Source organism: Aquarana catesbeiana, linkage group LG02 (genome assembly GCF_042186555.1).
Source record: "Aquarana catesbeiana isolate 2022-GZ linkage group LG02, ASM4218655v1, whole genome shotgun sequence".
NCBI classification, from domain to species: Eukaryota; Metazoa; Chordata; class Amphibia; order Anura; family Ranidae; genus Aquarana; species Aquarana catesbeiana.
Window position 1 is genome coordinate 178,479,668 of NC_133325.1, and position 27,677 is coordinate 178,507,344.

General features: G+C 44.1%; 1 protein-coding gene across 2 annotated transcripts in view; it reads left to right on the forward strand.

The window, feature by feature from the left end:
• The window catches only part of GLS2 (glutaminase 2), a 116,484-nt gene extending 88,807 nt beyond the window's left edge, over window positions 1-27,677 (forward strand). The window contains exons 12-18 of one of the 2 annotated variants that reach the window (XM_073613925.1): window positions 1,941-2,117; window positions 11,305-11,436; window positions 17,308-17,400; window positions 19,385-19,443; window positions 21,673-21,749; window positions 21,845-21,908; window positions 27,069-27,677. In XM_073613925.1, the coding sequence (XP_073470026.1) occupies window positions 1,941-2,117; window positions 11,305-11,436; window positions 17,308-17,400; window positions 19,385-19,443; window positions 21,673-21,749; window positions 21,845-21,908; window positions 27,069-27,225 (759 nt within the window). In that variant the 3' untranslated portion in view covers window positions 27,226-27,677. Of the gene's footprint in view, window positions 1-1,940; window positions 2,118-11,304; window positions 11,437-17,307; window positions 17,401-19,381; window positions 19,444-21,672; window positions 21,750-21,844; window positions 21,909-27,068 lie in introns of both variants that reach the window. The other variant, XM_073613924.1, reaches the window with a different exon arrangement.

The following is a 27,677-nucleotide window of genomic DNA, read 5'->3' on the forward strand; positions in this document are numbered from 1 at the left end:
TAAAATGTGTGTTTGTTTTGACCATTTCCTATGCTATACAGAAAAACATTTTGGCTTTAGATATACCTGTACTTTAAGGTGGTTCTAAAGCCTTAAGGTTTTGTTCTGTCCTGCAGCTGCCCCCCAGACCCCTCTACCTTTTCCTTACCTGAGCCCATATGATCCAGTGATGTGCATGAGCACAGCTATCTCTCTCCTTATTGGACAGATTATTAGCAGCTGGAGTAATTGGCTCCCACTACTGTCAATCAAATGCGTTGATACAGGAACAGGGGGCAGCGGTACTCGGGAGCGAGCATGCACGAGTGCCCCCAGGGAAAGCATTAAAAAAAAAACGGTGTGGGTCCCCCCCCCCAATATCCATACCAGACCCTTATCCGAGCGTGCAGCCTGACAGGCCAGGAACAGTTTGCTCGCCCCCCCCAAACCATACCAGGCCACATGCCCTCAACATAGGGGAGCTTTGGGGCAAGCTGGGCTCTCCTCCCCACCCCAAAGCAGTTTGTCCCCATGTTGATGGGGGCAAGGGCCTCTTCCCCACAACCCTGGGCTGTGGTTATGGGGTTCTGCGGGCAGAGGGCTTATCGCAATCTGGGAGCCCCATTTAACCCCAGATCCTGCCCCCCCTTATGTTAACGAGTATGGGAGCTTTTTTTATCTTTCCTTTTTCGGTTCCGGCGGTGGTGGCAGGTGTCGTAAATTGACGATGGATCTACATCGGGGGGGACATTGTTTTTTTTTTAATTTTTAGTAAAGGAATTGTCAAAAATTGTGTGTCTGTTTTTATTTCTTTTTTTTACACTTTTTGGTGAATGGGTAGGGGTACTATGTACCCCATCCTCATTCACATAGGAGGGGGTCAGGATCTGGGGGCCCCCTGGTTAAAGGGGGCTTCCAGATTCTGATAAGCCCCCTGCTTGCAGACCCCCACAACCACAGCCCAGGGTTTTCGGGAAGAGGCCCTTGTCCCCATAAGGGTCTGGTATGACTTTTGGGGGGAGCCCTCACCATTTTTTTTTTACTTTGGCATGGGGTTTCCCTTAAAATCCATGCCAGACCCAAAGGGCCTAAAGTGAAAAGTCTGGATGGTCGCACTCCTTTAAAATCACCTTTTCTTGATCCATGATAGAAAAACGACAATCTATACAGCAATGGGGGTACAAATACAGCACAGCTAACTCGTTTCACACCTTCCCTGGTGCATAGTCATAGCAAAGGGCCTGGTATGGATTGGGAGGGGACGCCCACACACCATTTTTTAAAACATTTTTCTAATGCTGGCAATGGTATTGTATTTCCGGCAATTTAAATGTCTTTTTTGTTTGCTGCAGCAGGTTCTATACATGGTACACTTTACAGGCAGACTAAGGGGTCTCCCCAGGCACTATATTTAAAGGAATTTTTCAATTTTATTGTTTCACTTTAAGCATCATTAAATTCACTGCTCCTTTAAAAACAATCTTTTAAAAAAAATAAAATTTGCATTAATACATGTCCCCCCAGGGCAGTATCTGAGTCCCCATACCCTTTTTATAGCCCATAACTTGCATATAAGCCTTCAAAATGGGGAATTTTTATTTTTCAAGTTCGGTTCCTATAGACTTTAATAGAGTTTGCAGCTCAGTTCCAAACTTTTTACATGTTCAGGAGTTCTGGTGCAAACCGAACCATGGGGTGTTGGCCCAACTGTCTCTGGATTTAGTTGCTTCTGTGGCACTGATCTGGAGCATGCAGAAAGAACCCCTTTTCTGAATACTTGTTCCCTTTCCCCATTTTTAACAAGAGAGGTTGGCAATTGAAGCCGCAATAGTCCATCGATGCAGAATTTCTTTAGGAAAGTTTTTGCCGTTATGTAGAATAATGTGCTGTCTGACAACTGCTATTCTTTATGTCATGTTTTTTTTTTTTTTTATATTATGCTAATGTTTTTTTCTGTCTAGCTTTGCTCCCTTGAAGTGACCTGTGAGTCGGGGAGTGTGATTGCTGCCACTTTAGCTAATGGTGGTATCTGCCCCATCACAGGAGAGCTGGTCCTAAGTGCAGAAGCAGTGAGGAACACCCTGAGTCTTATGCATTCCTGTGGCATGTATGACTTATCTGGACAGTTTGCCTTTAATGTGAGTTTGCTTCCATGTACTGTATACACACATTTTTTGTATCATTTAATTTTCCCATCTTTTCTTACAAAGGATAAACAGCTCATTTGGATCTGACATCCTCACGTACTTTGTGTCTGGATCTGTGTTCTTTACCACACCATGCTAATTTAGGGTTTTAGTTTAGTAGTAATAATAGTAGAATGTGGTCATTTTAGATACATAAGCTAATGGAATTTATCTCTAGTTCAACTAGCATACAATTTATTTGCTAGAGCCTCCATATAATATCTGGTCATCAAACTATAATATTTGATAGACATTTTATATATTGTATTCATATAAACCGGAAGTCCAAAACATCCATTTTGTTATTATGAATTCAACAGTCCTGGCAATTAGCAGTGTACATTGTTCAAATAAATTTACATCTAGTGCCATCTTGTGGTCAAATTGGAAAACTGCTACTCAGTGCCCTGACTGTAAATTGCAGTGGCCATAAATTTGCACCGAAACACAGATTCTGTAACTTTCTGTGCATGTGTAATTTTCTATTGGTTGAACTTAAATGACTTCACTGGTGGTGAATTATTCACTGTATATTATTATACATTCAATAAGATTAAATTGCAGTCAATGTTTGGTGAATGTCACATTCATTGCTTTATAAATACGCCCCATAAACTTAGCTCCAGCCATAACAATCTACTCTGAGTGTCTTTCTTCTTTAAAGAGAACCTGTCAGAACAGAAATATAGGAGCAGTCATTGCTGACTTGTTTCTGAAAGTGCAGGCTCCCAGCGTGTCATCATTACCATTGCTTCACTACTAAGGAAGTCACTGAGCCTGAACAGGCATGTGCATATCATGTGTCCTGATATCTAATAAACATATTGCCAGGTTAATGACTCACGATGTAGTAAAACAGGGATAAAGTTAACAGCCTGTGTCTTAAACAATAGTCTGCAATGGCAGCTCTCAAAAATATGTATCTTTCTTACTTTTGGGTTTATTAAAAAAATGTTATATATAAAAACAAGCTACCATCAGAATGGCTGGGTAGATGGGACAGCAGTCGGTCGAGTACCGTCACTGGGCACCAGGCGTTGTTAGTCTAAAACAGGTTGATGTCAACCCCGGGGCCAGTTTGTTGCGTTTTGCAGACTGTGAGATGAAGGGTGTAATGGTTTGAAAGTGAGTCAGGTGGCGTCGGAGCAGTGTCTAACTGCCAATGCCGCTGATGGTAAATTCACTAGGTTGTAGGATACCGTAGAAGGCCTGGTAGATGGCCGTTTTGGTAACTAGGCTGGGCAAAGCCCCAAACGGAGAACGAGTAAAGGATTTCAGACATGTCTCTGAAGAGGGCACCTGTGATAGGTAGGCGTTTGCCACTGACTACGGGTTGGTGTTTCAGTATGCCCTGTAGGAGGGACTTGACTGCATGGGCCAAGAATACTGATGGTATACTGGGGTCCTGTAAGGGCTGAAAATGCTGATAGTATTGTGAGAAAGGGCCAGCTATGTGTGGTAATACGATATAAAGGCTAGGACGTGTCTAACGTCGCCTATAGATGCTCCAGGGCAAGAGGCAAAGACTTGCGTAAGTGTTCCAAGCAGTGACATAGTGTGTTACATGCCAAAGAGTGGTTAATGAGCTGGGTTGGGTTGGCGAGATGCGACTTCAGTCTATCGTCAGCAACGACCAGGGTGGGACAGGAGTAGTTGTTGGGTCAGCTTCAGGCTCCTGCTGGAAAAACAAAGTAAGATCGAAACGAGACAGCTCATCAGCTGCGATTTTGCATTTGCCTGGAATATGTCTACAGAAGATATTAAACCGGTGGCAGAGTGACTTGGATCTACCTTTATTAATGATGTTGGCCGTGGCCTGATTTTCTGTGGTGAAGAGCACCGTCTGTCTTGTGCAAGTGTGGCCCCAGACCTGGGCAGCTGCCACGATGGGGTACAGCTCGAAGAGTGATGAAGACTGAGTGAATTTCTGGGGGCCAAGATTCGGCGAACCAGTGGCAGCCGGAAATGGCCATGAAGCCCGTGGAGGCTGCGGGATCGGTGACCACCCATGGTAGCTCAGCTGACACTGCTGGGATGAACATTGAAATGCCATTCCAGCTGGTGAGGAACTTGTCCCACATAGCTTAGTCTGCTACTGCTGCTTGGTCTAGTTTGAGAACTTGGTCTGGATTTTGCACTGGTGCGAGAAAAACTAAAAGCTGCGATATAAAGGACCGTCCTTGAGGAATAATCCTCATCGCGAAGTTCAGCATCCTTAGTAAGGATTGTGACTGCCTTATGGTGCACCCTTGTGACCGGGTGAAGTCATGGATAACTGTCCTGGTATGGGCTAGTTTGTCAGGAGGCACGCTAGCCTGTATGGCACGCGTGTCCGGAGTGACACCTAGGAAGGTGATAGAGTGTCAGGCCTTCCACTTTATGCTCAGCTATAGGCAAATTGAGATTGCTGAACACTATTCTCAACCTGTCTAGATGTGCCGGTGGTGTGCCTGGCTGTTTGATGAGCAGAAAGTCATCGAGATGGTGGATAACCGTCTGACGGTGGGCCTGGTGTGACTATACCTGAAATGAACTGGCTCACCTGTCATGTGACTGACCCTGGTGAAGATGCGAACTGTACGTTCTCCCCCTCCTATTTTACATTATTTTACCTGTGGAGATAAAAGTCCAACCTGGTGCTGGATGGAAACCTGAACTAACCTCAGGGAGAAAGACAGAAAAGATGAGTGGTCCGCGTGGCACTGGAGTTGAATGGCCAACTGGGTGCCTCTGCGTGTTTGTGTGGCTGATTGTTTGCCACCGAGGTGGGTTTGCGAGTTAGTTTGTATGCGTGTTTGCACGTAGATGTGTGCTGCAAAGTGTTTTATACTACTGGAGACGATATTGCCAGGGTTGCAAGGGTGTCAGTGAGTGTCAGGTTGCTGGGACAATATTGCGTGGTTGCAGGGGTCTCGATGAGTATGAAGGTTTGTTTTTGAGAGGACATTGCGTGGTTTCAAGGGTCTCAGTCTGGTTTGCTGAGACGATATTGCGTGGTCGCAAAGGTCTCAGTCAGGTTGCTAAGATGGTATTGCGTGTTTTCAAGGGTCTCGATGAGTATAAGGTTGTGTGAGATAATATTGCGTGGTTGCAAGGGTCTCAGTCAGGTTGGTGAGACGGTATTGCGTGATTGCAAGGGTCTCGATGAGTATGAGGTTTATTTTATTTTATTTATTTATTTTAATTTTTTAATGATGATATTGCGTTGTTGCAAGGGTCTCGCTAAATGAGGGGTTGCTGTGATGATACTGTGTTTTACAAGGGTCTCAAATGAGTGTCAGGCTGCTGAGACGATTTTGTATGGCTGCAAGGGTCTGAACGGGTGTCAGGTTGCTGAGTGAGGGGTAGCTGAGATGATATTGCGCTTTGCAAGGGTCTCAACCATAGTGACAGGCTGCTGAGACGGTTTTGCATGGCTGCAATGGTCTCAATGAATGAGAATTGGGTTACTGAGAAAAGGATAGAAACATCTGGTTTGTTTGGCAGCTTGTCGTACCATTAAGCGAGCAGTATAAGGGATAAGGACAACGTCCGTTTCATTCGTAGGTTTCGTAGGGGGAACTAACGAATGATATGGGAGACAACGAATGGTAATGAATTGATAGGACATAGAGAATGTGGTAACAAATCTTACTTGTGACAGTGAGCCATGCGAGTGAGTTTGTGGCGGACTGTAGCTGGAGTGCAACATATCGGGAAGCTGTGGCGTGATGCTGTGCATGAGGCAAAACAACAAGGCTTAGTGTAGACAATAGAATGCAAGAAGTGCGTACGAATGATTTGTAAGTTTCACTGCGGGAACCGAACACATGGTACGGGCGACACCGCTAGTGGCCACGAATTTTGACATGACAAATACGGTAACGAATCCTACCTGCGACAGTGACCGTGCGACTGGGTTCGCATTGGACTGGAGTGGGTGTGCAACACATCCGAAGAGTATGGTGTGGCGCTGTGCATGACGCACAGAAAATAACTTTGGTTTGGTAAATAAATGAGAGAAGAACCGTGTACAAACGATTCGTAAGTTCAGCTGCGGGAATTAAAACACATGGCATGGGGGATACAAGGAATGGCAACGGTAGAAAGTACGCAATGTATCTGATACGAATCGGTTGTAAAGGGAAATTACTCTGATACAAATGGGTTGTAAAATGTATGACATTGATCCGATACGAATCAGTAGTAAGGAGTATTGAATGAATCTGATACGAATTGGTTGTGTAGAGTGTATGCTGCTCCTTACTCTTAAACCGAACACCTACCAACCACCTAGCCCCCCAGGCTAATCAAGTGCAGGCAAGGCACCAGGTGGGTTTAATTACCACCTCAATCAGCCACTGAACCCGTACAAACAATACATGCTCATCTCCAAATGGATGAGACGGCAACCCCATGGACAGTAAATCTTATAACCAGTGAAGCCTATGGCGAGTGATATCAGACAGCAACCGACAGTGGCTTGGATGCTTGGATCTACAAATGAATCGTGTTTGGCAAAAGGAAGTTACGAATGCCAACTACGCCTGTGCCAAATGATGTCGGGACATGACCGACAACAACTTGGAGGCAGGTTTTTTACGAAGGGATGCAGGATAGGAAGCATAACGAATCGCAAGATTGCACATGATACGAATAGGTTCAAATATGACCTGCAACAGTGAGCGGGAACCGCTGACGAAGACCACGAACGGAGAAGCCGCAACGCAATTGCGATCGAATGCACGAACATGAGGTGAACTGGGAAGAGTCAGTCCAGTGACGTGTAGTATCGGACACTGAACTGACAAAGAGTATGGGCGAGTGGGCTGCTTAAATACCCTCTGGGCTCCTCCCGTAAATTCAGGCCACCATACATACTGGCCTTCTTATATATATATATATATATATATATATATATATATATATATATATATATACAGTTGTGCTCATAAGTTTACATACCCTGGCAGAATTTATGATTTCTTGGCCATTTTTCAGAGAATATGAATGATAACACAAAAACTTTTCTTTTACTCACGGTTAGTGTTTGGCTGAAGCCATTTATTATCAATAAACTGTGTTTACATTTTTAAATCATAATGACAACAGAAACTACCCAAATGACCCTGATCAAAAGTTTACATACCCTGGTGATTTTGGCCTGATAATATGCATACAAGTTGACGCAAAGGGGTTGGAATGGCTATAAAAGGTAACCATCCTCACCTGTGATCTGTTTGCTTGTAATTAGTGTGTGTATAAAAGGTCAATGAGTTTCTGGACTCCTGACAGACCCTTGCATCTTTCATCCAGTGCTGCACTGAACTGTATAAAACAGGTAAGGGATATAAAAAGATATCCAAATAATTGAGAATGCCAATCAGCAGTGTTCAAACTCTAATCAAGAAGTGGAAAATGAGGGGTTCTGTTGAAACCAAACCACGTTCAGGTAGACCAACTAAAATTTCAGCCACAACTGCCAGGAAAATTGTTCAGGATGCAAAGAAAAACCCACAAATAACTTCAGGTGAAATACAGGACTCTCTAAAAACATTTTCAAGATGCACAATAAGGAGGCATTTGAAGAAAAATGGGCTGCATGGTCGAGTTGCCAAAAGAAAGCAATTACTAAGCAAATGCCACAAAGTATCCCGCTTACAATATGCAAAACAGCACAGAGACAAGCCTCAAACCACCTGGCACAAAGTCATTTGGAGTGATGAGACCAAAATTGAGCTTTTTGGCCACAACCATAAACGCTACATTTGGAGAGGAGTCAACTAGGCCTATGATGAAATGTACACCATTCCTACTGTGAAACACGGAGGTGGATTGCTGATGTTTTGGGGATGTGTGAGCTACAAAAAAGCTACAGGAAATTTGGTCAAAATTGATGGCAAGATTAATGCAGAATGTTATAAAAAAATACTGTAGGAACATTGCATTCATCTGCTAGGAAGCTGCGCATGGGACGTACTTGGACATTACAACATGACAATGATCCAAAACACAAGGCCAAGTCGACCTGTCATTGGCTACAGCAGAATAAAGTGAATGTTCTGGATTGGCCATCTCAGTCTCCTGACCTCAATATCATTGAGCCATTCTAAGGAGATCTCAAACATGCATTTCATGCAAGACAGCCAAAGAATTTACAGGAACTGGAGGCTTTTTGCCAAGAGGAATGGGCAGCTTTACCATCCGAGAAGATAAAGAGCCTCATCCACAAATACCACAAAAGACTTCAAGCTGTCATTGATGTTAAAGGGGACAATACACGGTATTAAGAACTGGGGTATATAAACTTTTGATCAGGGTCATTTGGGTTATTTCTGTTGTCATTATGATTTAAAAAGAGTAAACACAGTTGATTAATAATAAATGGCTTCAGCCAAACACCATCCATGAGTGAAAGAAAAGTTTTTGTGTTATCATTCATATTCTCTGAAAAATGGCCAAGAAATCTAAAATTCTGCCAGGGTATGTAAACTTATGAGCACAACTGTATATATATATATATATATATAAAATCACTTTTTCTTTGAGCAAACCTGAAAAGCGCATTATAAAACTAGAGAAAGTGGTGCCTCTTTTCACTCTAAATTTATCTACTACACAACCTTCCAGACTGCCAAATTAGGGACCTGCATCCCAGTAGGTCTGAGTTCTCTTCCCCATCCCTCCTACAACACCCCCCACCCCTGTTTGTTTTTCTTCCTTCGCTTTTACCTCCCCTGCCCCCCCTCACTCATCATCGTGCAAGCAATGCATATTCCCCAGCCTTCCTAGTGATTTGACCCATCTGATTGCTTATTAAGTCATGCTCCTCCATGGAAGTGTATGGTATCCTGTCCCCCTACTGCCTAGTAAGCCCCGTTACTGATTTTTCTTCTTATTGATGGGATAGAAAAAACTATTAAGGTGCCCACAATCCCCACAATGACATGTATTATAACCTTTATCACCTTTTCAGGCACAGCTCCTGAATAAACGGAACGAGCGAGCCGTTTCTTTAGTGCGCATGTGCTGACGTCAAAGGCACATGCGCAAACTGTGCAAGTTTAGGAGATATTCACGGTATCTACAGGTAAGCCTTATTATAGGCTTATCTGTAGGTAAAAGTGATGTAACAAGGTTTACAACCACTTTAAGCTGATAATTGCCACTTAAGGAGATGGATGTGATGGACATAGGCTTGCTCATGGTTGGAGTCAAGCCTAGATAATGCGATTCAGTTGGATGTATACTTTGCATTGCTCCTTCCCACTTAATATAAAAAGTATGGGATGTCTTACTTTTGTTATAATATTGATTCAATTGAATGCTCTCTCTATATTTGTGACATCTTGTGAGAGGTAGCACTGTTTTGTGCCTAAGTTTTTATAACCACGTTGTTTAACACTTATGTTTACTGTATGGTGAATTGGGGAGATCCGTATGTACTGGAATATAAATTATTTTTTTCTTCATTACTTTATTTCTGTATACATCCAGAGCACACTTTTTTTGCCATATGTTCCAATGTTGGCGTTTGTATCTCTTCTGAAATATTCAATAAAACTTATTTATACTATTAGAACACCATACTGAGCCACTTTATGACTTCTAAATAGATGTGATATCTGTTAAAATATATATTTTATACGCATTGGATTCGGACTCCAGTATAACATACACTATATTACCAAAAGTATTGGTACGGCAATGGAACTTTAATTGCATTCCAGTTTTAGTCCACAGGATATAATATTGAGTTGGCCCACCCTTTGCAGCTATAACAGGTTCAACTCTTCTAGGAATCTGTCCACAAGGTTTGGGAGTGTGCCTATGGGAATGTTTGACCATTCTTCCAGAAGTGCATTTGTGAGATCAGGCACTGATGTTGGACGAGAAGGTCTGGCTCACAGTCTCCGCTCTAATTCATCCCAAAGGTGTTCTATCATGTTGAAGTTGGGACCGGTGGTGGCTGGTGTTATATTTTTTTTGGGGGGGGGGGGCGGCAAACGATCCACCCGCCAACCCCCACACTGGTCGGTCAGATCAGCTGAAACCCCACCCCCCCACCAGCCTCGCACTTACCCCATCTAGGTTGCGGGCAGCGCTTTCTCCAGGCAGCGGGCGACAGCTTCACCCAGCATCTCCTCCCCCTCGGCTTCACGGTGGCTTCCCCTGCGTCTCCTCCTCTACCTCTTCCCCTCAATACGAGTGCTTCTCCTCTCGGGTCAGGACCCACTTCCTGATTGGCCAGGAGGAGAATCAGGAAGACAATATTGAAAATGAATTTACTATTGTCACACAAGTGGATGGGCTCGGGGTGCAGTGCTCTGCCAATTAGAGCCTCAGTCTGTAATCCAAAAAACCCTGTTGGAATCCATGCGTTCAGCGCCCTGCATGTAGATTAGGGACCAGATGCATGGATTAGGGGAGGACGGCACCCCATATGGATGAGCCACCACTGGTCAGGGCTCTGTGCAGGCCAGTCAAGTTCCTCAACCCCAAATTCACTCATCAATGTCTGTATGGACTTTGCTTTGTGCACTGGTCCAAATCATTTAGTGGAGGGGGAATTATGGTGTGGGGTTGTTTTCAGGGGTTGGGCTTGGCCCCTTAGTTCCAGTGAAGGGAACGCTTAAGGCGCCGGCATACCAAGACATTTTGGACAATTTCATGCTCTCAACTTTGTGGGAACAGTTTGGGGATGACCCCTTCCTGTTCCAACATGACTGTGCACCAGTGTACAAAGTAAGGTCCATAAAGACATGGATGAGCAAATTTGGGGTGGGGGAACTTGACTGGCCTGCACAGAGTCCTGACTTCAACCAGATAGAACACCTTTGGGATGAATTAGAGTGAAGACTGCGAGCCAGGTCTCTCGTCCAACATCAGTGCCTGACCTCCCAAATGCGCTTCTGGAAGAATGGTCAAACTTTCCCATAGACACACTCCTAAACCTTGTGGACAGCCTTCCCAGAGGAGTTGAAGCTGTTATAGCTGCAAAGGGTGGGCCAACTCAACATTGAATCCTACGGACTAACTGGGATGCCATTAAAGTTCATGAGCGTCTAAAGGCAGGTGTCCCAATACTTTTAATAATATAGTGTATCTCTCTATTGTCAGGCTATTAAAAATGTGCTTATTATTTTACTTTTACTTTCAGGTGGGATTACCTGCAAAATCTGGCGTGTCAGGAGCCATCTTGTTGGTGGTGCCTAACATAATGGGTGTTTTCTGTTGGTCACCTCCTCTGGACAAAATTGGAAACAGTGTACGAGGAATTCACTTCTGCCAAGTAAGGGCTGTTCATTGTATTGCTATCAGTATTGAGGTATTATATCTAAGCACTAAGAATGAAACAGACTAAAATGAGAGGATACAGGTTTATTTCATATCCTAGTGCTTACAGTGTACTAGCTCAAGGTACTAGTCGATACTTCACACAATGCAGTTAAATGACTTTGAATGTTACACGGTCCTTCAAGGTTAGTATAGTGTAACCACATCATGTGTTTCCTCTTTAGCTGTATGGTAATAACATGAAAAAATGGGTAAATAAACAATCACTTAAGGGATGATGTAAAAAAAAAGTATTTTAAACCAAATTAAAATCACTTTTTAATTTCAAAACCTGGACTGTAGAAATGACTGTTGAACACTGACTGGCAGCTTTAAGCCTCAACAAACTAAATCAGACCCTTTTTATCAAGAATCGGTAAAAAAAACCCCAAAAAAACAGCAGCTTGTATAGTTCCTGTGAGACCGCAACATTTGGAGATTGCTTATAAAGTAGATATGAACGTGAATGAAACTTTCCTAACATAACTATCACTAGTGCTTTACTAATCACACAAATAGGGGTCTATAAATAAAAAGCTGCTAGAATAATGTTTTTTTTTTTCTTGGGAAAAAGCAATTCATATTAAGTGTCTATTTTAAATCTACTCCACTTTTTTTTAACAAATCTTGTTCAATGTGGGAATAAGAAATGTATTTTGTAGTTCATTTTTACGAATGTATACAACTTATAAAGAAATAAAAACACCCCTGCCACATTATTAATTATATACTATAGCAAATATAACTAAATCCAATCATCTGTAGCAAGATCCCAGGCCTCCTTTAGTCTAATGGGAACCTCCAGGGCCAAGAGCTGCTGACATACTTCTGTGTAGAGTGGGTTACAAGGCAAAGTGGGTGTAATGCAAGATAGGCTCATGGGCGCCAGACACTTCTTGAATGCAAAGAGATTTTATTTCTCTTGAACAGAACTGTGGGAGAGAGAGTTTAGGGCCAGGACACCCTTAGGTAGTTGCAATGTTAATTGGCAGACTCCGAGACTTCTACAGGTAGACAGCCATGCAGGGAAAGGCATCCAGCAAGACACCACATCTGCATGTGTAGGAATACTGTCTCCTATGGCAATAGTCTTAGAACAGTATCTAACACAAGTTGAAACAAATTCCTTTACTTTTCTACAATCACCTCTTGCAGGTTCTCAACCCACTGAGCTCCCAGTCTCTCTCTCTCTATAGACTTTCTGATTCACTGCCACTGAATCTCATGAGCTCTTCCAATCTTCACTTTAGTATCTTCCTCAAGCGTCACACCCGTTTCTCTGCTGGGTCCCTAGCTTGGCACTCCAGATACCTCTCAAGCTTCACCCCACTGGCCTGCTTGGTCCCTGGCTTGACACACAAGGCTGGAATATAAATTACAAGCCTCACAAGTGTCACCTCCGCTGGCTGGGCCCCTGGCTTGACACCTTTCCCAATTCTTCACCGTCCCCGGTTGGTGAGAATACTGCTCCGTTACTTGCTTTAGCCACTCACTGTGGTTCCTGGTAATAAGGTGGTTGGTCCCTTAGTGGGGACCGCTTCCCCTCTATCTCCGACCACGACAGGTTCTCCGGCCGGCAGAACCGTCACTTCTGGTTGGACTGCAAGCCGCCGTCCCAACCCTATGCTGCTCTTTTGTTTCTAGATAGGCCCCTTTAACAGCCTAGCAGCCAGATGTGCCCGGGATAGGTCCAAACTCTGGCCTAGCAGCCTGGGCAGTACAACACATGTCCACCCAAACAGCCGTCCAGGTGGCATAGAACCCCGATCACCTGACTCCACCTAAATATATATATACAGCAGGCCAAGGGATTTAAGAAAACCCCTACCCATTGGCTGGGATACCCCATATACTCCTAATCTGTCCTTGCATTGCCCTTGTCTTATCTAATGTCGCCAGGTAACCGGCCACCTAGCGGCAGAAGAGAGAAGTGCAGCAATTCTAGACTTAGGGTGAACTCAAATGATCCCTAACCATGAGCCAAGGTAACTACACCTGGCAGGTAAATTTAGGCAAAACATCAGGGTGCTACATATCTAAGCATCAATATTCAATAACCATGAATAAATATAATAATAAATAACAGTGTTAACTAAATCAAATATAAGTGACATAAAAATCAATCACATATAATCACTAACACAATGATAAAATCTGTGCTCAGTAATATGCAAAACTGTTTATGTAGAATTCAGTCCCATGAATGAATCCAATCTGTGTGCAATCTCAATTGCCAAAGATAAAGCCCACAAAGTCGCTTCATTCAGGTGATTAGAAAAAGGTCTCAGTGTTCCATGTGGACTCACTCTCATGGACCTTAAGATTATAAAAGGTGTAGTAATGGCATCCCCCTTTCAGCTGGGTCAAGCTTTCTTATGAATTGATAGCCTCCTTACAAGGTTGCCTCCTCGATATCAGTTTTTCATTTTCAAATACTCAGCATGTTAGAGGAGGAAAATGCTACATAGTGCTCACCATAATCTAAAACTATTTATTAAAAACAAAATAGTTCATTAAAGGGGTTGTAAAGGTAAAAATTTTTTCACCTTAATGCATTCTATGCATTAAGGTGAAAAAACTTTTGACAATACCGCCGCCCCCAGCCCCCCCGTTTTACTTACCTGACGCCTTGAATCTTCGCTGCTCGTTCTTGTCATCTCCACTGCAGCTCAGCCTGGTCGCTGATTGGCTGCAGTGGATGGATTGAAAGCAGCACAGCCATTGGCTCGCGCTGCTGTCAATCACATCCGATGACGCGGCGCGCCGGGAGGCGGGGCCGAGTGATACAGCGAGCGGCTATAGCCGCCGGCTATATCACGGGAGCGCGCCCGCAAGCACTCACCACCATGCGAGGGAGCTCGCATTAAGGTGGTGAATGCTTGCGGGGAGGAGCTGAAACAGCCGCCGAGGGACCCCAGAAGACCAGGTTCGGGGCCACTCTGTGCAGAACGAGCTGCACAGTGAAGGTAAGTATAACATGTTTGTTATTTTTTAAAAAAAATAATTTTACCTTTACAACCCCTTTAACATCATACTGTGCACCCAAATTGTGCACACAATTGAAAGCTTGCAGGCATATGAGTTTATTAAGCATCTGTGGGAGTCTCCTCTATCAAACCCCAGTGTTTCTCATAGACTCACTGTTTCCTAGCTCTGCCCTAGATCAAAGATTACTTCATCAGGGGCATTCACTCCAGTCTGGTCAAGTGGTCCTGCAGCTCTTGCTCAGGAAGCACTCAACAAAAGCTGGGAATTCTAAGAGCCATGATATCACTCATAGGCTCAAATGGCCTAGCAGTTGTCGGTGTCTCTCTCTTCTATGCAGCAGCCGCTCACTTACACAGAGGAGCACGAGCTGCAGGATCACATGACTGGACAGACGAAGATTAAAAATAGGTAAGTACACATATCTTTCTTTATATAGGTTAGGCATAATAGTTTGGGGTGGGTTGGACATTTTTAAGAATAGATATTGTTAGGCTTTTCTTTCACTTTAAGCAATGAAACTTGTAAATAGTTTGTTTTAGAGGGTCTGGGTCACAGACGACAGTCACCCAGAATCAGCCGGACTGGCAGCTGGCTCAGCCTCACCCACCATTGAGAGCCTGAGCCAGCCGCTCTCTGCTCAGAGCAGACTGAGAACTAAGCAATGAGTCATGCGGAACTCAGTTCTTGGTCTTAGAGGCGGTGGGGGACAGTAGCAGCATCGGATGTTGCTGCCATATACATGAGAGTATGTATGTTTATTTCTCCTTTAAGTGCCAGGCAGCACTCTTATTAAGGCCTGTGTTCAGTAATCCCAAAATGCAGCTGAAGGGTATTTAAAAGGGAGTGTTTTGTGTTTTTTTTTTTAATATATTTTTTTCATTGTGGTGAGGACTAAAAAAAAAATGCTAAAGATATATTTATAATTTTAAACTATCTGGGAGATTTACTAAAGCTGGTGCATACAAAATCTGGTGCGGCTGCGCATAGTAACCAATCAGCTTGTAGGTTTTATTGTCAAAGCTACTGGAACAAGCTAAAGTTAAAATCTGATTGGTTACCATGCACAGCTGCACCAGATATTGTGTGCACAAGTTTAAGTACATCTCTGTATTCTTCAGCCAGCAGGTGGAGCTTTAGATTACTGTACCTATTTTTGCAGTTTTTCCTTAACTTGTGCTCGGTTACTTGCAAAGCTCAGTAGCTCAAGGTGAAATTTACACACACAAATTTATTAATCAGTAAAGTTAATCATTGCTCCCCCTTCCTGCACACAGCACCCTTCAGAGCTTCATTTGGACAAAGCAAACCTGAAAGCATGAAGCTTTATCTATGCTTTCATACTAGATTACCGATTGAGTAAACGAAAAAATATAATATATCAATGTAAAACCTATAATTTAAAAAAGAAATTAATAAACATGACCCAAACATTATAGTTTTCCTATAAAATGGAAGAAAAGTCTAACTATTCTTAAAAAATGTTCCCTCCCCTCCTCCTCCTACCTATCCTGCCTAGCCAAGCAGTTGGAAGCTTGTTGAAAGCAGGGCCGGTACAAGAGGTGGGCAGAAGGGACGGATGCCCTGGGCGGGACCATTTACTGGAGGAAGGGGGGCGCAGTAGAGGCCACGCTACAGGCCGCCTGTCCTGGGGCCGCTTTGATCTGTGGCTGCAGCGCTCCCTCCCACCTCCTCCTCTTGTTTGTCACACAGCGCTGGGAGTGCTGTGTGTCAGGGAGTTGGGTCTGTGTGTATGTGTTTGGTGGCGCCATAACAAGGTCCCGCCCCCCTAGACAGGCTCATGTGGTAGCAGATTTAATCGGTGTTCTGCCTATCACACAAGCCAGTCTAGGGGACGGGAACTTGTTACGGGGCCATTGAACACACACACACACAGACCCAGCTATGTGAAACACAGTGCTGTGGGAGATGTCCGCTGTGTGATCCAGGGCAGGCTATGGTGAGTCTGCATTCATAGGCAACGTGAGGCTGCGATTATAGGCACAGAGAAGCTGCTATTATGGGCACAGAGAGGCTGCAATTATGAGCACAGAGAGGCTGCGATTATGGTCACAGAGAGGCTGCAATTATGGTCACAGAGAGGCTGCGATTATGGTCACAGTGAGGCTGCGATTATGGGCACAGAGAGGCTGCAATTATGGGCACAGAGAGGCTACAATTATGGTCACAGAGAGGCTGCAATTATGGGCACAGTGAGGCAGCATTGATGGGCACAGTGAGGCGGCATTGATGGGCACAGTGAGGCGGCATTGATGGACACAGTGAGGCTGCGATTATGGGCACAGTGAGGCAGCATTGATGGGCACAGGGGTGGGCTGCATTTGATGGGCATTGGTGAGACTGCATTGATCTCTTTTATCATGTCTGCAGTCTCTGACCATCTTTAGTATGATGTCCTCGGTCTCTAACCATCGCCTGCATCATGTCCTCAGTCTCTAACCATCTTTTGTCTTATATCATGTCCACAGTCTCTGAGGGGAGTTTGTTTAATTAGCAATGGTATTGGTAATATGCAGGAAGGGGGTTAATGCACTGTCACTGATGCATTAGTATAGATCCCATCATCTGTAGGCGCTGTAGCTTTTCACAGCGGGGGGGTGGCGCAGTTTTTCATCTTTGCCCTGGGCACCGAATGACCTTGTTCCGGCACTGGTTGAAAGCTTTAAAGATGCTTGTGGCATACTTTGCTTTTCAGTAAAGCATCAGCAAGCTGAAGTCCGTAGTGAAAAATCTAAGTGGAACAATAATGCTAGGAGCTCTTGTTACTGTGAACTACAGTATCTGTCAATCGTGTTCAATATAATTGTTTGCTTTACTCCAGGAACTGGTTTCTGTCTTCAATTTCCACAATTATGACAACTTAAGGCACTGTGTAAGAAAACTTGATCCCCGCAAGGAGAAAAGTGAAAAACAGGTATTAAAATATTTATGTGTTGACATATTTAATTTCATAAGTATATATCCAGGTATAACTTGCAGTGCCGCTCTAAACTAAGACAAAGATCTTCCCGTTGGTTGCAGTAAAGGGAGCAGGCGTTTTAATTATTAATAGTTTAGTTTATAAAATAGAAGTGAACAAATAAAAAATCAGCAGGTAAATAATAATTAAATGGAGAAGAACAAGGAGTTAATTAGGGCTGATTAGAGTAAATTAAGGGTTAATAAGGGATTAAACAGAGGAATATTTAATTAAAAAATAAACAAACAAACTTTTTTTACTTGACAGGTTACTTTAAACTGACTTCATCTGCAGATCGAAGTTCATCCCTTTGATCTGTAGATGAATAAAAAGTAGGATACTAAATGAAACAATGTTTCTTTTTATCCTTCTGTTTTAGTGGCTGAGCAATGTTGTTGATAAACATTGCCTGGCTGCTTTTTTTTTTTTTGGACAGCTTCAATTGGGACTTTGTTTACACTTCAGCTATCAAAAGGGAACCCCACTGATAGCTGAATGAGTCATTGGTTGTTAAGGAAGCGGAGGCCAAGATCCTTAATAACCGGTAATTGCCAACTTTTATTTTTGTTTACATTTCAGCTGTCAGTGGGGAAATCCCGCTGACAGTTGAAAGAACCGAGCCTGAAAGTATAGGTTTCAGGTATCAGAGCATTTGCACAAGTACCGATACTCGTGCAAATGCTTAGTATCCCCACCGATACCGGTATCGGTGCAACCCTAAGTTTAACTCTTCCCTACTCTATCTAAAGCAGTGGTTCTCAACCTGGGGGTTGAATGATGATTTGCCAGGGGTCACCAAATCTTTGGCTGTTCCTGAAGCCTGCACCGCTCTCCCAGCCTTTTTGCAGCCATCCAGCAGGGCTGTCCCTGGAGCCCACACCCGCCCACTCAGCCTCTTCGCAGCCGCCCATTCAGTTCATGACATGGTTGGGGGGCAGAGACTAGAGGTCAGCTGACTGGTGAGGAATGTGAAGAGGGAGGGGCTGGAGGAGACCCTATCTCCTAATTTCGGCATAGGTGTCACTGCTGCGAGGCACCACAAAGTCAGAGACACAGTGAGTAACACTACCTGTGATTATAGTTGCCATTAAAAGTCCCCACTACAGTTCTCAGATCAAGAGCACCTAAGTTGGCTGATCAGAATTCCCCGCCAGCACTGCCACTCATCCCATCCCGCCCCCCCCCCCACCAAGGAGTAAGAGAATGAATAAAAATGGAGAATACATGGAAGGGAGAGGGAAAAGAGCAGGAGGAACAAAGAAAAACGGAGAGAAAGAATAAGAGAAAGAACAAGAAAGACGGCTAGAAAGAGGGATGGGGGAAACAAGAATCTAGGATAGAAAGAGATAAAAGGGAAAGAAAGGAGAACAAAGAGAAAGAGTGGTACATCCTAAAATGTACCATAAGGGGTTTTAATACTGTACTGATTGGAAGGGACTCAGGGAGCGCTAAATGTCCGTGGGTTACGGGCGCAAATGACTTGTCTTGCCTTGGGTGCTGACAACCCACGCTGTGAAAATAATTTACGGTTAGGGGTCCCCACAACTTGGGAAATTTTATCAAGGGGGCATGGCACTAGAGAGGTTGAGAACCACTGATCTAAAGCAAAACATTTTTTGGGCTATACATATACTTGAATTGTGCCCTTCGATAACTAAGTTTGGTCATAGTAATAATGAGGTAGTCCAACATGCAGTCACAATGCCACCACTGGCTTGATTGTTTCTTGGCTGGCCTTTCCATAAACAACAAATGTCTGTGTACTGCAGAGAGGCGGGGTGTCTGGAAAGTACAGTAATATGCCTGTGCCAGCTAACCGGGGGAAGATCAGCAATAAGAACTGGTTTTGTTGATATGGGCAACACTCTTTTGTTTCATTTGTTTTTTTATGCAGATAATCAAAGACAATATTAATATTGAATTCTTCTGTTTGTAGCAGAAAACAGTGGTGAACCTTCTTTTTGCTGCCTATAGTGGTGATGTCTCCGCTATGAGAAGGTGAGACTAAATAGATGTATAGACAATAACATGTCTAACCTAAAAAATATACAAAGACACACTGACATTGACAGGCACTTGGATTTTCCTGCATGTAGGACCAGGGCCGACTTTAAGGTGGGGCAAAAGGGGCAGCTGCCCGAGCCCAGTCATTTTTGTGGGGCCCAAAGCAGCTGCCCCTTGAGCCCGCCATAGGCATATCTTGGGTCGCTCCTAGCTACAGGGGCCCATGCGGCCTCACTGTCATCAGTGTAGCAGAGCTATCTCCCCTCCCATCGCTGCACGGGCCACTATGGGTCTCTGGTCGGTTCGGTTGTGCTATGACAGAGGAGAGGCGCAGATGCGGGTTGTCTGTGTACTTGCAACCCGCTTGCCCCCCCTCCTCCTGGCAGCAGCCAGCTCTGTCTAATTGCTGCTTGTTCTGCCCCCTCCCTCTGGCTAAGCAGAACAAGCAGCCAATCAGAAGAGACTCGAGGGGCATGATGGGACATGTATTCCATGGTCCCTGCTTTTAAATGAGGAGGAGATTTTCATGCGCAAAAATTCACCGGGACAGTGCAGTGTTCTGGGGGAGTTAGTGAGAGGAATGTGAGGTACAGTTCGCCCCCTCAGAGAGAGACTGAGCTGCTGAAAAACCCCCAAGCAAGTACCATGTGGGGGAGACTGCCAGAGTGAGGGGACCATATTGCCAAGCCACTGCCAGGATACGGACTTGCTGCACTGTCTACTGTAGTCATCATGGGCAACCCAGACACCTAAATAAAGGGACCACTGCTGCTTTGTCGCTAGACTTGATTAAAGGGCTTTACAGCCACTACTTGCTACTGCCACTAGAGAATGAGCCATTAGGAACTACCTAACCAGCGGCAGAACTCCTCCCAGGGTCACAAAGGTTGCACTTGCGACCAGGCACCGGTGTTCCGCCACTGTGGGGGGGGACCAGAGTGCTGCAAAACATGCCAGGGACAAATTCCCCCCCCACCTCCTCCCCCAGCAGTGATCAGGTGGCTCCCCCTGGAGTCCTGATCATCCCTAAGGCAGGGCCTGTTGCAAGGTTTACAGTTATTGGGTGGGATTTTGGGAGGGGGTGCAGCTTGTGGGGCAAGCGGGAGTGCTACTGTAAGAGGCTTAGGTCAGCCATAGACAGAGTGATTTTCTTTCCTGCAACTCGTGTTCGCAGGAAAGAAATTTGCTTGATTTACCCATAAACACAGTCAGTGTTCATGGAGGGAATCCCTCCTCCGGAGCTATTGTATTTTTCCAGCGGGGGGGATCAAACTGCCTCCCTGGTTCGATCCATTACTCTGTACACTACCATAAAACATGACAGCATTTTATAAACTGTATATTCTGTATGTATATGTTAATAATGCGTATTATATTAACAAGCAGAAACTAGGATGTAGAAAAAAAAAATTGGATGGAAAAGGGAACACTATGCTTTAAAATAAATATGTAGGTGAAAATGAATAGAAACTTAAATTCATGAATGTAAATAGAGCTCTGTTCATTAGGAGTAGGTATCTTGACACTTGAAGTATGAGAACCTGTGACAGACACATCACCTTTGGCTAACACTAACTAGTCTTAAAAATGTTCCCTCCCCCTTTCTGCTACCCATACTGCCTAACCTGTGTAAAAAAAGATCTGTGAACCTATTTATTTTTAGTCCACTCCAGTCTGGTAACGTGATCCAATGTGTTAGTAAGCGGCAGCTGCAGGGGAGAGGGGAGAGTGCTCGACAACGGCTGGGAATTCCATGATGTCACTCATAGGCTCCCATGTCCTAGCCATTATCGCAGCTCCCTTCTCTCCCCTGCAGCCACCGCTGACTGACACTGGAAAGCCAGAGCTGCAGATCACGTGACTGGACCAAAGTGATCGGACAAGCCTCCTTCTTAGTCACAACTACTGCTGAGCAAGGCAATGTCAAACCGCTGCAGGGAGACTGCTGCTTCCACAAAGTGCACAATGGTCATCATCAGCAGCCTTCTGGTGGGGGACAGGACTTTAAACTGGAGCTTGGAGTGAATTACATGCACAGCAACAGTAAGACACAATAGTGTTTTGATGCACCCTCAGTTTATTTACTTACTTCAACAGGAAACCTCAATTAGACTTTAAATGACATGTGGCTCCATTTTCACCATAATACATGAAAAGTACATTACCTGTGCCATTCTTATTGCTTCACACTCATCAGACAGTGACCCCCATATCTTCATCCAGGTTTGCGTTGTCTGCAATGGACATGGAGCAAAAAGATTATGATTCCAGGACAGCTCTACATGTAGCAGCTGCTGAAGGTGAGTAACATGGTTTGTAGAAGTCAGATATGAGGGGCTTTAAATAAAGGAAACCCCTAGAGTTTGTCTAAATGTATTATTTTTCACTTTTTCAGGGCACTTGGAAGTGGTTAAGTTCCTTATAGAAGGCTGCAGAGTGAATCCCTTTGTAGAGGACAGGTATGTTTTGTTGTATGGATTGTTTGTATTTTACCTAATGAGGTTTTCTAGGGAACTTTTTTCTTCCACTAAAGTTTAAACATTTCGAATTTCGTAAGAACCCGTAGACCTGCCGTCAATTTTCAGCCCAACTGATATCAGGGGAAAGGTGTAGCGACCCTCCCTGGCCAGAGTAGAGGATAACTTTCCTCCAGTGCAGGGAGAGGGCCGACATTACCCCAAGGTGGATCCATGGTCGCAGAATGATGGGCGCCAGTCACTTTATTCTTTTTTTCAATTGTTTTGCTCTGTCTCACCAGGACTCCACCATACTCATCTTCTATCCAAGGGAGTGCCAGGATCCTCTGAGTGTGGACACCAATTCCCCTTCAAAAGGACTTCCATCCTCTGACTCTTATACCTTGGAAGCTATACCCTCCTCCACCAGGCAGGGCAGCTTGAGGAATTCTGTGCTAGGCTGCATACAGATCCCAGGCTTACACAACACAAACCATTGCACACAGCTCCCCAGGCCACAGCCCAGGGAAGGGAGGAGAGCTTACCAGGTCACTCCCCAGACATTTATATCCTCCCCTAGCATGAACCTCCTAGTGGTTGCCAGAGGGGACATTAATGTTCACTAGAACAAGATTGTCACCACCCCAATAACTATTACCCAGAGTGCCAGTACATCTATGGATAGCTAATGCTAGCCATACACACAGAGATTTTGATTGTTTAGCCCACACTAAACAGCAAGGATGGAGAAATTCCCCCTGCTAACTATTGTGTTGAGCATCTACAGCGCTTGCTGCTGTCTGAATACCTGAACATTGACTGCAGCTGATAGAATGCAGTCACAGTTCGGGCAACAATTTTATACTTGGCTGCTCCAATTATTCAATCGAAGTTTCTTGAGCCTGGGTTGTGCCTACACGGCCAACCACAGCTCACATTTTGGCCAATTTAGAAGGAGCTGTCCCAAATTCAAGCCATGTGCGGCCAGCTTTACATGAGCAGATGTCTCCCCAAGGCTGACAGGTGAGGACATACACTATATTACCAAAAGTATTGGGACACTTGCCTTTACATGCACATGAACTTTAATGGCATCCCAGTCTTAGTCCGTAGGGTTCAATATAAAGTTGGCTTTGCAGCTATAACAGCTTCAACTCTTCTGGGAAGGCTGTCCACAAGCTTTAGGAGTGTGTCTATGGGAATGTTTGACCATTCTTCCAGAAGTGCATTTGTGAGGTCAGGCACTGATGTGGATGAGACGTCCTGGCTCACATTCTCCGCTCTAATTCATCCCAAAGATGTTCTATCGGGTTGAGGTTAGGACTGTGCAGGCCAACCAAGTTCCTCCACCGGTCCTGCCGATGGGTTAAGGACCTTCTACGGCCCTGTCCAGCTCTCCTAGAGTAACTGCATGTCTCCTGGAATCTCCTCTATGCTACTGGGACTGTTCTGGGAGACACGGCAAACCTTCTGGCAATGGCATGTATTGATGTGCCATCCTGGAGGAGTTTGACTGCCTGTGGAACCTCTATAGCACAGGTGTCAAACACAAGGCCCGCGGGCCGAATCTGGCCCTCCAGGCCATTTCATGTGGCCCTCGCACCTCTCCTGCAGCTGCAGGAGAGCTCCAGCCCTCCTCTGGTCCTCCTCCAGACCCTTACTTTCTGCTTTCAAGCAATGCATCCAGCTTCTTCCCAGCAGCAGCATAAGGAAAGGGGGGTGCACTGTGATGTAAGGGAGAATGGGGGACTCTACTTCTGATGGTGGGGTGGCTCTTGACATCTAATGTAAGGGGAGGGGATGTGCTGGACATCTAATCTTACAGTTACAACCGGCCCTTTTGAGGGCAATCATAATGCTGATGCGGCCCACGATGAAATTGAGTTTGACACCCCTGCTCTGTAGGGTTCAGGTATTGCCTCATGCTACCAGTAGTGACACTGACCCTAGCCAAATGCAAAACTAGTGAAAAACAGTCAGAAAAGAGTAGGGAAAAAAATGTCAATGGCCTCCACCTGTAAAACCATTCCTGTTTTGGAGGTCGTCTCAATGTTGCCCATCTAGTGCACCTGTTGTTAATGAAATTAACACCAAAACAGATGACATTGATTAACAACTCCCTCTGCTACTTAACTGAGCAGCTCAATATCCCAGGAGTTTAATTGACTTGATGCCATACTCTTGTGCTCCTCCACCTTCCATTTGAGGATGCCCCACAGATGCTCAATAGGGTTTAGGTCTGGAGACATGCTTGGCCAGTCTATCACCTTTACTCTCAGCTTCTTTAGCAAGGCAGTGGTCGTCTTGTGGATGTGTTTGGGGTTATTATGTTGGAATACTGCCCTGTGGCCCAGTCTCCGAAGTACATGTTGGCATTCGTGGTTCCATCTCTATGTAGAGCAACAATTCTTTTTTTAGATGCTCAGAGAGTTCTTTGCCATGAGGTGCCATGTTGAACTTTCAGTGGCCAGTATGAGAGAGGGAGATAGAGCGCAATAACACCAGTTTTGACACACCTGCTCCCCATTTACACCTGAGACCTTGTAACACTAACAAATCACATGACACCGGGGAGGGAAAATGGCTAATTGGACCCAATTTGGACATTTTCACTTAGGGGTATACTCACTTTTGTTGCCAGCGGTTTAGACATTAATGGCTGCGTGTTGAGTTATTTTGAGGGGACAGCAAATTTACACTGTTATACAAGCTGTACACTCACTACTTTACATTGTAGCAAAGTGTCATTTCTTCAGTGTTGTCACATGAAAAGATATAATAAAATATTTACAAAAATGTGAGGGGTGTACTCACTTTTGTGAGATGCTATATATATATATATATATATATATATATATACACACACACACACACACAAACACATGGTGCGAGGAAATCTCTATAACAGAGTTCCACTATGACAAACCCAACCGGGACAGGAGCTTTTGAAGGGGACTAGGGGCTAGCCTTCTACCCGCTGATTATGGCCCATGGGAGGAGACCAGGGATTTTGTCTCCCAGTCAGGGCATGGCAAAGAGCTCAGTTCAGCCTCTGATCCCACCATGGAGAGTGCAGATCATTCTCTAATGATGGACAACAACATGATGAACGCTGAGAGTAAGGCTTGGATTCATTCTCTGAATAAAGAAAGTGGATGGAAAGGTGTTATATTAATCTTGCACAGGTTAATGGTCAGAGGAAATATGGTCCCTGCAGACTGAGTTGGAGAAGTTCCCCCACTTGGGACAGAGATATTTATCAACAATACTCCCCCAAGAAATCTATAAAGATAAATTAATTCCACTTTTTCAAACTACTGGAACATTGTATGAGTTTTGTCTTATGATGACTTTTGTAGTGGACAGATTACACAAGTGAAAGCCAAACACCTGACAGACAGCATTTGTAATGTACTTTGTGTATCTGTGGGCTTGGTGCCGGATTGTCTGGGGTGGAGACACTTCCAGACTAATCAAAGTTTGGGTGCCTGCACGTTGACTAGCTTACTGTTAATTAGATTGCTGTTAGGCAGGCCATGCATGATTCAAATCTCTCTGGTTCAGCAGGAACTGGGCAAGATTCGAACTGTGTAGGGGCAGGCTGAATGTACCAAGTTGATTGATCAACCTGGGTACAACCAGCATGCCGGGTTTTACCTGCAATTATTGCTAGAGGCTGCTATAGCTGCTTGCAATAGTCTTCTCCTGGTAGGGACGACTTCTTCTTCCCCCCCGCCCCTGCTGGGAGAAGACAATGGCCCAGCAGGAGGGATTCCTGCATCAACACTCTTTTTGTTGATGGGGAAATCAAATAAATGTATTTCCTGCAACCATGGAAGAAGAAATTTGCTCCATGTATGTCCGACCTTAGCTGTAAGCTGCTAGCTGTTGATTAGCTTACTGTTTATAATTTATGTTAGCTGTTCGATAGATGTACTGATGATATTACTGTTTTAAGATTTCATTGTTTAGGATAATGTGATCAAACTCTTATCTGATTTTGTGTGGTATAAATTCTGGGTGAATATGCAATAAAGTTAGTTCCAGTTTGCACCTAAGCTAGTGGCATCTAGTTCTTGGGTGCAATGATCGGCTATAATACCTGGTTCCAGAGTGGAGGAAGCTGTATCTTGGCAGAAGCACCCAGGCTGGGTGCCAGGAGATCTGTCACATCCACACATTCATATATTCAAAACTAAAAACACACAGTTTTGGCTGTAAATACTTTAAAGAGGAACTACTTTTCATCTGAGCACCAAAAACACAAATTCATTCATATTTAATATTCAAAGCAAACTCACCCGTTCATCCAAATTTCCATGTTTTATTTTGCTGAGAAATCCCTTTGAAAAATAGCCCTTAGCATTTCTTGTCATGGCCATCTTTCTGCCCTCTTCCTTCTAGGGCCCTGGACTCCGGCTCCGTGACTGGCCAGAGCCGCTTTCTTTACAGCGCATGCGCCAATGACATCTACCTATAGGTAAGCCTTATTCTAGGCTTACCTATAGGTAAAAGTGAAGCAGGAGGGTTTACAAGCACTTTAAACCTTCCTGGAAACCAGGAAGTAATAGAAAAAATTAAAAAAAAGAAATAAAACAGTAAAAGTATACTTTACTATTTACTATCAGCATATGGTGTAAAAATAGTAATTGTGAGAATGAAGTTCCACTTTAATTATACAATATGGGTTTTAATAAAATAAGATATGTTATAGCGAATGACCTTTAAAGTGGTTGTAAATCTCTGACATGAAATTTGAACTAAGCATATCCTTTTATAATGTGTACTTGTCTCTATCCAGAGCACTAAGTGTCATTTTCTGTCGGCTGCCTTGTTCCTCTTCTATATGCATGAGTCACTTCTGACAAGTTTTCCTGACACCAAAAGAAAAAAAGGTGACAGGGGAGGGAGCTCCAGCACACAGCCTATAAACAGATAACACAGATAACAGATGAACAGGTACAACTTATGTAGGAGGATTTGTTTCATCTCTGTATATCACCTGAGGCCATCCACTTCACTTGGTACATGTAAGGGTTTACAATGACTTAATGTATTAAAACAGTAAAAAGAATGTGTTAAATGTTTCAGAATGAAAGACTGTGAGAAGAACTACAGAATGTTTTTAGCATTATCTGACAAATCTACCTGTGTTATTCCTAGGTGGGGTAACACAGCTTTACAAGATGCAATCAGGTTTGAGCAGCAAGACGTGGCAAACCTGTTGATGGAATATCAAGAAACCTATACAAGCAGACTGAAGAGTACAGAAGATGAGCGGAGACAGATGTCACTGGAAAATCTAGAGAGTATGGTGTAGTCCATTCTATGACAGGCTCTCTTAACATCATATTGGCCTTGCACATATGACAGCAAAACATTCAGATTTTACCATTTACCTCTATACTGGAGGGGGGCAATGAATTTGCATCTGCACAATGTTTGCTCTGCTGTGTTTTGTTGTTGAATCTTGTAGTGCTTGAGACGTAAAGGATAAAAATCACAGTGTGGCTGGGGAACACGCAGTCTGTAAATAAGAGCGCCTTATCAATTGCACTGGACAGTGAGGTTTGACCTTTATGAAATGGAAGCATGAAGTTATATTCTATGTAGAACATATTTTTGTATAAAAGCTAAGAAAGTTTGTCATGTTCAGAAGTATAGGTATAGACCCATCCATTTGCTGCCTTAACAGAATGTCTTGAAGATGGTGATAAAAGTGGTCATTTTCTATAAATACCAACCTGTCCAATCAGCATTACCGACTGTTAA